Source organism: Sarcophilus harrisii, chromosome 1, assembly GCF_902635505.1.
Source record: "Sarcophilus harrisii chromosome 1, mSarHar1.11, whole genome shotgun sequence".
NCBI classification, from domain to species: Eukaryota; Metazoa; Chordata; class Mammalia; order Dasyuromorphia; family Dasyuridae; genus Sarcophilus; species Sarcophilus harrisii.
This window is the reverse complement of record NC_045426.1, coordinates 456,161,319-456,175,498: the sequence shown is the minus strand read 5'-3', so window position 1 is coordinate 456,175,498 and position 14,180 is coordinate 456,161,319. Positions and strand designations below refer to the sequence as shown.

Below are 14,180 nucleotides of genomic sequence, written 5' to 3'. Positions count from 1 at the left end.
ACTGTGTGACCCTGGGCATATCACTTAATACTGTTTGCCTCAGTTTCCTCATCTGTAAGATGAGCTAGAATAGGAAATTACAAACCACTCCAATATCATTGCCAAGAAAACCCAAAAATGGAATTCCAAAGAGTTGGACACAATTGAAACAACTGAACAATTGCCATTAATAGCAAAAAAGTATTTAAATAGTGCTTTAAAGCCTGAGAGGAAAAAATAATTTTGTAGTCCCCTGATTTTAGGGGGACTTCTGTTCTAACAATAAGTCACTAATCCTAAATCTTCTGGCTTTGGAATCTGCCTCAGGAAACTCCCACACCCAATCTGTCTGATTCTGAGTAGACCACTCTTCAATTCATTGCTACTGATTATCTGGTCAGTGACAATCTGATCAGTGAAAACCAGATTCTAGAGACCATTCCTCTGGGCCATAGTCAATGATAGAAAACTGGATAAATGTGTCTCCTTGCTTTTGTTTCTTTGCTAATTTCTTTTGGAGTTAATCTATTTGTAATGGTATTACAATTACAATAAACTTTGCCTTTGACTTGAAATGGATTCAACCCTGCAATTTTTTTTTGAGATACCTCAAAACACCAGTCTGTGATCCCAAACTTTTGGGATCCCCATCTCAACCTCAACAATTTGATTCTCACAACAATCTGTAAGGTAGATGCTACTATCATCTCCATTTTACAGATGAAGAAACTTGGAGAGGTTAAGTGACTTGTCCAGGATCATAGAGCAAGAGTGTTCTGAAGCAGGATTTGAACTTAGGTCCGTCTCCCTACAAGTTTCATGTTCTATCCATTGTGCAATGCTGCCTCCCATTAATGTACCCAGTGTCCTTGGAAAGAGTGGACACATTCCTAAAGTACATAAAGCAACTAGTGTCAAAAATAAATGTGACCAGAGAAACTCAAACTTCATGCCTTTTACCTGGCTCAGGAACTATCTACAAAAGTCCCTTTGAGCATGGTTTCTATATTGAACCAATGGTTCCAAAAATAATTTGAGTTGCACTCCAATGTATTTGATGGAATAGATTGCCCTAATCCTCAAAAGTACATGCTCCTAGATCTTGGACAATGACCCCACCCAGTTAGAAGACCTTATTGCTATCTGAAGTGAACACAGAATCTAATCTAGGTGAATTTTTGCCTGAGGGAATAAATCCATTTCCTTGCATTCCTCCACTGGAGTTTAGAGTGATACCACTCATGAAGGAGAAAGCCAAGTAGAGTGGCCTGGACGGAAACAGACTCCCCTGCCTAGATGGCTAGAGGCAGCTGAAATTCCTGATCAATCTATGTTCTCAGAAGAAGAAACTGAAGACTTTTAGTCCACTTCCTCATTTAAATGGCTACCAGTCATGGTTGATTTCTCCTATCAGGGTCATTCCCTTTCAAAAAAACATTTAAGGTATTCAGTATCTTTATTAGGAGTCTTTGGGTACTGAGAGAAACCACTGGCCACCAATTTAGAGATTATTAGCCAGCCCAATTAAGAAACTGATTATTAACCAGAAATCTTTTCAATTTTTCATTCATCATAGTTTGATGACCATGAAAGGATCATAAGTCTCTATTCCAGATTCTTATCTGAAAATTCCCCTTATATGTTTTTGGGGCTAAGTGAAAATTTGTCCAAAAGGGGAAACTTTCTGGTAGATCTCTGCCTTTGACTTGCCTCTCTCCCTGTAATTAGTAATTAGATCTTGTCTGAGTAAGTTTGTATGTTCTGTGTCTGTTTTAAGTGTTTCCTTTATGCTTGAGTCTTCTAATTTCCTCTCTCAGCAACAGAGGGTTTCTATCAATACAATATTCTATTGAAAGAAATCTCCTCAAGAGAGTATAAAGATAAACTCAGAAATAATGTACATACACAAAATTACTGGGAGGGAGGCCCCTGGGGCAGTCAGAGTATCTGGAGGGTATTCTACCCATTTGTCCCAGTTTGTGTTATACTAAAAAATGTATTCTGAATATTTTTTGCAGGACTATATTTTCAAAAGGGAAATCTGAGACAATACTGTAAGAGTATGAATTCTTTTTTTTTTTAAAGATCATTACTTTCAAGTCTTTTGTGACTACAAATCCCCAAGATAGTAGATCTATATCATATTAAGTTGTGCATGTAAATCAGATCTTCCTTGTATAACAAGATAATTGTATAAATATGTATACTTATATTGTATTAAACATATACTTTAACGTGTTTAACATGTATGGGACTGCCTGCCATCTAGGGGAGGGGGTGGGGGGAAGGAGGAGAAAAGTTGTTTGCAAGGGTCAATGGTGAAAAATTACTCATGCATATGTTTTATCAATAAAACATTTTGTCAGTGTTTTTGTATATGTATTTGACAAATCATTTTGTGTATAATATTTGTCAATAATAAAAAAGATGTCCAAGTGCTAGGGAACATAGCAACAAGAATGCTAGGGAACAGAATAACAAGAGTCTGCATTAATCTTGTGACCCTTCATTGTGTACCTTGCACACAATGCCCCACTTGCTTAAGCAATAAGTCTGTGCAAAAACAAGTCTCATGCAAACCTGACCCTTGTAGTCTGTGGCTAGTTAGATCTCGGTCTGCACACTCTTGGAAATGGATGTTGAGACCTCAGGTGTATGTTCTGCGTGACTGGCTAAAAGGTCTGGGATACACACTCTGTAGACACGCCAGGACAGGCATCAAGCATGTACCAAATTGAGATTGCTCCCACTGTCTCAGGAGTTGGGCTCCTGGGCAACTTGTTGCTGGAGCATGTTGGCAAGGGCAAATGAGAAGGGTATAAGTACAGGACAGCAGAGGGAGAGAGAGGAATCAGGAAGAAGGGACAAGATGATGTAACCAAGCAATAAAGCTTCTCCAACTGTATAAGTGGAGTCAGACTGCTCTGTCAGATCCAGAGTCTGAAGGTCATAGAAGTGATAACAATTATGGATTAATGCTCAGACTCCAGCTGGTGTCAGCAGATCTGCACTAGCTGAGGATCCAACATCCAAGTTGACATGGCTTGACCATAAAGCAGGTTAAGGGCATTGTTTTCTACGTCTATGAAGGAAAGAAAACGGAGGCTAACAAATAGGAAGGATAATGCTGGTAAATGGTCCCTAAGGAGCAATAATTCGGAAAACAGGATGGGATAAGGGCTGTGGATCTCAAATAGATTTTTTTTTACTAGACCTCAATATTCCAGTCTTTGTGTAGAAATTCTCTTCATCCCTTATTACTCTGACTGATTTTATAAGTTGAATAGCTAATCTTTGTATTGATAACTTATCCAATATATAACAAGTGCTGACTGTGTAAATGAATTTTGTTGTAACTTGGGTAACCATAAACTGCTGGGTAAATTTACTTCTGCTTCTTCTTATTCCAAAAATCCATGTGTAAACTATAACTTGATTAAGAAAGATAGAAGAAAATTAAAAATGAAAAGGGTGATTTCCACCAATGAAGAGGAAATTAAAGCAATAATTAGGAGCTCTTTTGCCCAATTGTATGCCAATAAATCTGACAATCTAAGTAATATGGATAAATATTTAGAAAACATAAATTGCCCAGACTAGCAAAAGAGGAAATGAAATATTTTTTAAATCCCATTTTATTTTATTTTTATTGTAGCTTTTTATTTACAAAACATATGCATGGGTAATTTTTAAATATATATTAAATCTGTTAAAGTATATGTTAAATACGATACATGTATACATATTTATACAGTTATCTTGTTGCACAAGAAAAATCAGATTTAAAAAGGTAAAAATACTCTGAGAAGGAAAACAAAAATGCATGCAAACAATAACAGAAAAAATAGAAATGATGTGCTGTGGTCCACACTCATTTCCCATAGTTCTTTCACTGGGTATAGCTGTTTCTCTTCATTACTGAACAATTAGAACTGAAAATCCCATTTTAGAAAGAAAAATTGAACAAGCCATACACGAACTCCCTAAAAAAATCTCCAGGGCCTGATAGATTTACAAGTGAATTCTATCAAACATTTAAATAACTATTTACTTTGATACTATTTGAACTATGTAGGGGGTAGGGGGAGAAGTAAAGGAGTCCTGTCAAATTCCTTTTATGACACAAACATGGTGCTGATACATAAAACAGAAAAAGCCAGAACATAAAAAGAAAATTATTGACCCATTTCCCTAATATATACCGATTCAAGAATTTTTTATAAAATATAAGAGATTGTAGCAATTTGTCACCAAGTATTACACAGTGACCAGGTAGGATTTATACCAGGAATGCAGGACTGGCCAATATTAGAAAAACTATCAGAATAAGTGAATATATCAATAAAAAAACTAACAAAAATCATATGATTTTCTTAATAGATGATAAAAAGCATTTGACAAAATACAGCACCCATCCCTATTAAAAACACTAAAGAACATAGGAATAAAGGGGGGTTTCCTTAAAATGATAAGCAGCATCTATCTAAGACAATCAGCAAGTAGTACCTATAATAGGAATAAGCTAGAAGCGTCCCTAATAAGATTGGGTAAGAATACCATTATCATATTATTCAATAACTTTAGCAATAAGAAAAGAAAAAGAAATCAAAGGAATTAGAATAGGTAATAAGGAAACAAAACTACAATTTCATTGAAAATAACAATAGGAAATATAAAATATTTGAGAATCTACCTGCCAAGATAAACCCAAGATAATTAAAAAACATTTTTCACACACAAAAAAAGTCTGATCTTTAACAGCTAGAAAAATATCAATTGTTCATAAATAGGCCAAGCTAATATAATAAGGATGACAATTCTACCTAAATTAATCTACTTATTTGGTGTCATACGAAACAAATTACCAAAAAATATTTTATGCAGCTAGAAAAAATAACAAAAAAATTTATCTGGAAGTATAAAAGGTCAAGAATATCAAGGGAATTAATGGGGAAAAAATGTAAAAAAAGGTGGCCTATCTATATCAGATCTAAAACTGTATATAAAGCAGCAATCATCAAAACCATTTAGTACTGGCTAAGAAATAGAGTAGCAGATTAGTGAATGAGGTTTAGGTATACAAGAAACACTAGTAAATAACTATAGTAATCTACTGTTTGATAAACCCAAAGACTTCAGCTTCTGGGATAAAAACCCACTATTCACAAGAATTGTTGGGAAAATTGGGAAATTATATGATAGAAACTAGGCATAGACCAACATCTTATATCCTATATCACAGTAAGATCAAAATGAGTACATGATTTAAAAATAAAGGTTGATACTATAAGCAAAAAGAGAGCAAGGATTAGTTTGCTTGTCAAATATTTGGATAAAGAAGGAATTTCTGAACAAACAAGAGATAGATAACATTATAAAATGCAAAATGTATAATTTTGATTATATTAAATTATAAAGAGTTTGCACAAAACAAAATCAATCCATTCAAGATTAGGAGAAAAGCAGAAAGATGGAAAACGGATTTTAGAGTTCGTATTTCTGATAAAGGCTCCAAAATATATAGAGAACTTAATAAAATGTATAAAAATACAAGTCATTCCCCAATTTGATAAATGGTCAAAGGATATGACCAGATAATTTTGGAATAAATAAATTAAAGCTGAATATAGTCATTTGTAAAAGATGCTCTAAATTACTACTGTTTGCCAAATGCAAATTAAAACTCTGAGCTACCACCTCATATCTATCAGATTGGGTAATAAGGCAGAAAAGGAAAAGGAAAAATATTGGAGAGCACAAAAGGAAATTGGAACACTACTTTATTGCTAGTGAAGTTGTGAAATGACCCAAATATACTGGAGAGCAATTTTGAACTATGCCTAAAGGGCTATAAAACTGTATGTACCCTCTAATCCAGCAAAAAATATTACTAGGTCTATATAGCAAAGAGATCATTAAAAAGGGAAAGGAGCCGTATGTACAAAAATATTTGTTATAGCTTTTTTATGGTGAGAAGGAATTAGTAATAGGGGGGATGCCCATCAATTGGGGATTGACTGAACAAATTATGGTATAAAAATGTAATGAAATGCTCTACAAGAAATGATGAGAAGGTAGATTTCATAAAAACTTGGAAAGACTTACATAAACTGATGTTGAGTGAGGTGGGCAGAACCAGGAGAATATTATACATAGTAATAGCAATGTTATATGATGCTCAACAATGACAGACTTACCTCTTCGCAGCATTATAGTGGTCCAAGAAAATTCCAAAAGACTTGTCATGGAAAATGTCATCCATGTAGAACATAGCAATTTTTCACTTTTTTAAAAATTGATTTTCTTTCCTTTCTCATGGTTTTCCCCTTTTGTTCTGATTTGTCTTTCACAACATGACTAATATGGGAAAATATTTAATATGATTGTATATATTTAGCCTATATCAGATTGTTTACTGTCTTGGTAACAGGGGAAGAAAGGGAAAGAGGGAGAAAAATTTGGGAAATCTTACAAAGATGAATGTTGAAATCTATCTTTATATGTAATTAGAAAAAAAGCAAAATAATATTAATATTAATAATATTAAGTGCAAAAGAAAAGACAACTTCAAAAAATGCATGCTTTTAAGCAAAGTCTCTACAGTAGCTTTAAATGCAATCACTAGAATTTCAGCTATGTATGTTTAAAACATACATATACATGCACATATATTACCATTGTGAAAGCTATTTACGTATGAAATTTGGTGAGATTAACTCAATTTGACTAAAGTCAACTGGCTTAACTTATAAATTATTAAGCATTGACTCTCTCCAGATTCTGAAAAGTAAAGAAGAGTAAGTAAGCAGAAAAGAGAAGCAACTATTTTTAATTTATAAAACTCCTTTGAGTTCATCTTGGTAGGTAACATAATAGATATCTATTGTTATTTGGGAAGTTAAGCCTTTTTTTAATATGTTAATGGGGTTAGGAGTAGCCAGAATTCTACTCCTGCTTAAAAAGTACATGCCTCCTAAAACTTTTTGTAATCACTAAAAACAACTATAATGATTTTGCTTTTTAAAAGGATTTGTCCCCCAAACTGTTTTTCCCCACTTATCTTTTTTTTAAATTAAAACTTTTTCTTCTCTTTTTTTATTATAGCTTTTTATTTACAAGATATATGCATGGGTAATTTTTCAGCATTGATATTTTTTTGTAATATTTCTTTTTTTATTTAATATTTTTTATTGACAGAACCCATGCCAGGGTAATTTTTTGCAACATTATCCCTTGCACTCACTTCTGTTCTGATTTTTCCCCTCCCTCCCTCCACCCTCTCCCCCAGATGGCAAGCAGTCCTATATATGTTAAATAGGTCACAGTATATCCTACATACAATATATGTGTGCAGAACCGAACAGTTCTCTTGTTGCACAGGGAGAATTGGATTCAGAAGGTAGAAATAACCCAGGAAGAAAAACAAAAATGCAAGCAGTTTACATTCATTTCCCAGTGTTCTTTCTTTGGGTGTAGATACTTCTGTCCATCATTGATCAATTGAAAATGAGTTAGGTCTCTTTGTCGAAGAAATCCCCTTCCATCAGAATACATCCTCATACAGTATCATTGTTGAAGTATATAATGATCTCCTGGTTCTGCTCATTTCACTTAGCATCAGTTCATGTAAGTCTCTCCAAGCCTCTCTGTATTCATCCTGCTGGTCATTTCTTACAGAACAATAATATTCCATAATATTCATATACCACAGTTTAGCCAACCATTCTTCAATTGATGGGCATCCATTAATTTTCCAGTTTCTAGCCACTACAAACAGGGCTGCCACAAACATTTTGGCACATACAGGTCCCTTTCCCTTCTTTAGTATCTCCTTGGGGTATAAGCCCAGTAGTAGCACCAGCATTGATAATTGCAAAACCTTTTCTTCCAATTTTTCTTCTTTTTTCCCCAAATTCCTACCCCAGATGGCAGGGTGACCAATACATGTAAAATATGTTAAAGTATAAGTTAAATACAATATATGTACACATGTCCATAGTTATTTTGCTGTACAAAAAGAGTCGGACTTTGAAATAGTGTACAATTAATTTGTGAAGGAAATCAAAAATGCAGGTGGACAAAAATAGAGGGACTGGGAATTCTATGTAGTGGTTCATAGTCATCTCCCAGCATTCTTTCGCTGGGTGTAGCTGGTTCAGTTCATTACTGCTCTATTGGAAATGATTTATAAACTTTTTTATTTTCAAAATATATGCATGGAAAAATTTCAACATTCACCCTTGCAAAACTTTGTGCTCCAATATTTTTCTTTCCCTTCCTCCCACCCTCTTCACAATTCTTCTATACATAGATCCTCAATTATCATGCACAATTATCATTTCAAAAAGGGGAAAAAATGAGAAAGAAAACAAAATGCAAGCAAGCAACAACAACAAAAAAATGAAAATACTATGTTCCCACAGACTTCTAGGAATAGGAATAGGCAGTGGAGATCTTTAGTCTCCTAGAGAACACTTGAATTATAGCTAATGAAGCTAAAGTATAATTGTGCTGTGCAGATTAATAAACAGAATTTCCTAGGTTGAAATTAACTCTATAGTTAGGGAAAGTAAGGTTGCAGTAAGACATTGGTTTAACAATAACATGTATAGTCTGGGATGTGGTTGAGCAAGTAAAACTGAGTAACTTAAGTAATGGCTTTGGAAGACTTGGAAAGAGAAGGAAAAGCTTGAGAGAAAATATGGAAGGTAGATTAAATGATTTGGGAACAAATGGAGGCAAAATTTTCATATGGCAAGTGAGCAGCAACAAGTCCAAGTGTTCCAAGCTCCTCCTGTCCTTGAACAGTTGTTCTTAGTACCCTGTGTCAACTTCAGAAGTCTAAGCATGATTAGAGTGTGTGAATAATTTTGACTTTGTTTTAAATAGAAAGATTAAGAATGAAATTTTGCAGCTTGATTTGAAAGTCAATAGACAAGGTTAACAGGGTTGGAAGAAATTTGATAAGCATGGTTATTTCTAAAAGTGATAATTCAGGTAGATTTCTATCACTTTTAAAATCTTTTGCAATTGATTAGTTGAAAATACTGAGTTCTATAATATGAAATGCTTGGAATTAATAACCCTGGTATAAAATAAATTGAGTTTCTAAAAGATACAGGTATAATTGAATTTGTTCTGATCTAATTGTAAGTAAATTTTAGTTATTTATCATTAAACTCTATCAGGAAACATGTTAGTTGTGTGGTTTTAAGTTGCCCAATTATGTATTTGTAATGCATATATATACATATATATGCATATATATAATCTATGTGAATGTACAGCTATCATATTACTTCATTAGTATTATTACTAATAATTGCCATAGTACATCAAGATAAATTTTATATTATTTTTGAGAAAGAACTAAAAGTACTAAAAAAAAAAAAAAGAACGTTAAGTAAAAATCATTTGCATGATTTTTTTAGGTCTGATAAATTTTATTTGTTAGTTAATTTATTGCAACAACTTGAGAGTACTGACAATTTTAGCAAGCCCTATTATGATTAGTGAGACTTTGTCATTTGAGATGAACCTTGAATATTCTTTTGAGCTTCATTCTTAGGTTTATTATGTTCTTGAGTCAACCTTAAATTAGCACTTCAAGAAAAATGCCAATAGCTCAATGAGAATGATATCTTAAATCTATGGCAAGTGAATATCCTGGGAAGAGTACTTTCTATAACATGATGTAGGCTTTTTATATTTGTTCATTCAGGGACTCTTTGCTATAACCCAGACAGCCAGTCTCTAATGGGGTACAAGCTCATCAAAGTTGGGCAGGACTATATTCAACTAAGAGAGCTTACAGATAACTAAATTGTGCACAGACTCTAATCTAGCTGAATTCTTGCCTAGAGGGAATAAGCCCATGTTCTTGGGCTTTCACTGGAGTTTAGAGTGACCCAATGAAGGAAAAAACTGATTAGAATGTTCTGGGTGACGATAGATTCCCCTGTCCAGGTTGCTGGAGGCAGTTAAGTCTCATGATTAAGCCATGTTCTCAGCAAGAGGAGCTGAAGATTTTTAGCCCACTTTCTCATTTAAATGTTCGCTAGTCAGGATTGGTTTCTCTTGTCAAGAAAGTTCCCTCCCTCCCTTTCTCTCTCCTTCCTTCTCTCCCTTCCTTCCTTTCTTTTTTTAATAGCTTTTTATTTTTTAAAATATATTGAAAGATAGTTTTAAACATTCACCCTTGCAAAACTCTGTTACATTTTTTCCCCTCTTTTTTTACTCCCCTCTGCTAGATAGCAAGTAATCCAATATAGGTTAAACATGTACAATTCTTCTAAACATATTTCCACATTTATCATGCTGTGTAAGAAAAAACAGATCAAAGGTGGGGGGAGGGAAAGGGGGAAAAAAGCGCAAGCAAACAAACAACAGAAGACCAAAATACTATGAGGTGAACAACATTCAGTCTGCATAATCCTCTCTTTGAATGTGGATGGCTCTTTCCATCACAAGTCTATTGGAATTGCTCTGAATTATTTTATTGTCGAAAAGAGCTAAGTCCATCACAACTGATCATCACATAATATTGTTGCCGCTGTGTACGATGTTCCCTTGGTTCTACTCCTCTTAGCATCAGTTTATCTATGTCTTTTCAGGCTTTTCTGAGATCAACCTGTTCAACATTTCTTATAGAATAATAATATTCCATGACTTTCATATACCATAACTTATTCAGCTATTTTCCAACTGATGGACATCCATTCAGTCTCCAGTTCCTTACCACTACAAAAAGACCTGATACAAACATTTTTGCACATGCAGATTCTTTTCCCTTTTTCGTGATCTCTTTGGGATATAGAACAGGTAGAGACACTGCTGGATCAAAGGGTATGTATAGTTTTATACCCTTTTGGGCATAGTTCCAAATTTCTCTCCAGAATGATTGGATCAGCTTAACCAACAATATATCAGTGAGAAACATTCCCTTTCAAAAAATATTTAAGCCATTTACTTTCTCCATTAAGGGTCTTTGGTTTATTGAGAAAAACTACTGATCACTAATTTATGGATTATTAGTATAACTAATTAGTGAATGAATTAATTATCCCCAAACTCTTGTCATTTAGTTTGTCATTCATTGCAACATCCAGTGAAAATAGAGCTCAGAATAGATTTTTTTTTTATCCTTTCTTCTCAGCAGCATATAGAAAAAAAGCACTCTGGTTCACAAAGTTCTTAAATATGTACTCGCAGCTCTCTCTTCTATCTCCCTAATTTTACTTTGTTCATTACTAAGTCTTTCTTATAAATAAACACATCTTAGCTTATAATTAGAAATTATTAGAAAGCAGATTCTCATTTTTCTAGTTATAGTCAGGTAAATTTTATTTATACCACAATCACTTCTCCAGTTATTAACCTAAAAAGTTTCCTAGCTATTTAATGTTTCTTGTGCACATTACTGACATATACAGTAGTCTTCATTTACTCTAATATTCTATGTCCTATCCTAGGCAAATCAGCATGCTATCTCATACCTAAATCAGACAACTCTAAAACTGACTTTTCTTATGACTCTAAGACACATTCACACCTTATGTCCAATTGAATTGTCCAAACAAACAATTTGACAGCTACTTTTTCTCAGAAGTAAACATTTCATGATTCACAAAAGTCAACTCAAAAAAAGTTTACATTCATACTTACATTCGTACTATTTGTTCACTGAAATATCTCTCTTATCAAAGTATGTGTGCTGAGGGAAAATGAGTGGGAAAGTAGGGGAAGACAACTATAGGCATATTCAATCCTTTAACCAAAAATTCCCTGTACTTTCCACTCCAAGCTAATATCTATTTTTTAATGTATAAACAGTCCCCTTTTCCTGACACCTGAATAGTCTATTATCTGTTTCCATTTTTTATAGTACAATACATTCATTAGCTTTCTACCTCCATGTTCTTCAGTCTCACTCCAATCCCCTTCAATAACTGTAATAGAGCTTATACCCATATGGTATAACCTTTATATACCCTTATGGAACAATCTTTATAATCTATTTAGATATTTCTGTTATTCACTTTATCATGTTTCCCCCACCTACTCCTTTATATATATATATATATATATATATATATATATATATATACATATATATACATATATATATATGTATGTGTGTGTGTAAATATATGTGTATGTATATATGTATACATATATAACATTAGTGCTTAGTCAAATACTTATTCATTATATATAATAAATTAAATGGCACTCAGAATTAAGAATAAACTACTTTTCCCACTATCTCTCAAACAGATTTTAGATATAATATTGATATATTCTGTTGCGGGGGGGGGGGGGGAGAATGTAGATTCTTTGTTGAAAATATGATAAATTTTCCTAAATCCCAGAATAAATAGTATATCTTGGCTCAAAATTAAAATTGTTATCTTCAAAATACACAACTTGCAAGAAGGCATGTTTTAGGATTTTCTTTTTTTTAAATAACTGAATATGGACATTCATCTGTAAAAAAAAAAAAAAAAAAAAAGTTCCCCTCAAATTTATTCATTTATAGAAAACATAGAGACATTTTGGCCAAAGCCTAATAATTAGGCCTAACTACTGACAATATCTCAAACAAAATTGTTGATAGTGGGAGTGTGGCAAGAGGGGAGACACTGCTTAAGTAAACAAGAGGATTTTTGTTCAAATTTTTAATCCGGGTTCAAGTTTACACTTGGAAAAGTTTACAAAGAAGAAATTCTAAAGAAGAGATGTGGTTGAGTCTTCAATACTCAGAAGAGTCTAATCATTACTTCTTGTATTTTCTTCAAACACTTCTAGCAAAGGAATGGAATTTAATTATCAGAACCTACCCGACTTCTCTCCCCACCCCAATCTTAGATGAAGTTTTAGGGGAAATATACATTTTTGTTTGTCAGGGGACGCAAATGTCTAATTGAAGCTTACAATTTCTTGACTTAAGACAGCTGATACTGGATCAGCTTCAGCGTTAGGTCTCAAAATATGATATTTAGATTTGTTTTGAGAAACAGCACAAATCTTTGCCGTTATACACCATCCTAAAAGATATCAAAGTCCAGCTCTAAGACTGAATACCTGCAGTCATCCCAGAGAGTTCTCTTCTAGAATAAAAGGTCACAGTAGCATTGTTCATATGATAATGAACAGGGTGTTATGAAAACACTTGGCAGAGGGCTGGAGAGAGCGGGCTAGAGAGGGACAGAGACAGGGAGGTGAGTGTAGCCATGAAGTGGCTGGATAGCAGGCTGAATAAAAAGAGTGTTTTGTTCTGTTAACCCAGAGACAGAAAAAACGATTCCAGCGGGGTTAACTAACTCCAGCTGCAGTCAGCCTGAGTTAGGCTGCTGGGACCTCCCTCTTACCTCCTCCTTCTCCCTCTTATCCCCAGAGCCAGGAGTAGTAGAACGGTGGCGAAGGCCAAACCAGGCAGGCAGAGTAGATACTTCAAAAGCCACTGAAGCCAGGAAGAACCCATGGTTTTCCCGTCCGCTGTGTGTACTCCAACAGCGATCAGGGATCTCGGAGGTGAGTCTCGCAGTCCGGAGCTGAGAGAGCCAGGCAGTGGTTAGCTCTCAGGGGCGGTCCCGCTCTTTTCTCGCTAGGGGAGGAGCGAAACAGAGAACCCAAAAGTTTCCTCCCGTTTCAAGGCTTGGGGCTGTCCCCCAGAAAACACCGGACCTGGTTGGCTGGGGATGTGCAGCTGCTTCTGTTGTTAACTGTCCCAGGCTCAAGAGCTGTTGAAGTCAAGAAGTTTCTGAGTTTCCTTTCTAGGCAGCTGGGAACTCACTCGCCTGCATGCTCACCCTGCCCCACCACCTGAAGCTTAGGAGTTAAACTCTGAAAAGATCAACTTTCCTTCTCTGGCTCCAGAGGTACAGAAGAAGCCAACGAGAAGCAGAGACAGATAGAGAAAGCAGACATGCTTAATTCTGATTTACAGATGAACCCTAAGGGGCTCTGAAGAATTGGATTTCAATTATGAGAGAGAGAGTCTCAAGTTGCTCTCCACACTGGGGAGAATTGATTTTTCACCATACTTATAATGCTAAATAATTATAATCAAGAAGGATGCTTTATTTTTCATAAGCACTCACACTTGTCTTATTTGGACTCACAAGAATCCTCTTTTTAAAAAAAAATCAGAGCAAAACATTATCCCTATTTTTTTAAGGAAAAAATAAAAGGTTCAGAGA

The 14,180-nt window shown here is 34.5% G+C and overlaps 1 protein-coding gene across 1 annotated transcript in view; it reads right to left on the bottom strand.

Moving 5' to 3' along the window:
- Positions 1-13,660, bottom strand: part of LOC100920521 (cytochrome P450 7B1) — a 245,382-nt gene extending 231,722 nt beyond the window's left edge. The window contains exon 1 of the mRNA XM_012541284.3: positions 13,350-13,660. Within this exon, the coding sequence (XP_012396738.1) occupies positions 13,350-13,462 (113 nt within the window). The 5' untranslated portion in view covers positions 13,463-13,660. The remainder of the gene's footprint in view (positions 1-13,349) is intronic.
- Positions 13,661-14,180: the final 520 nt, after the last annotated feature.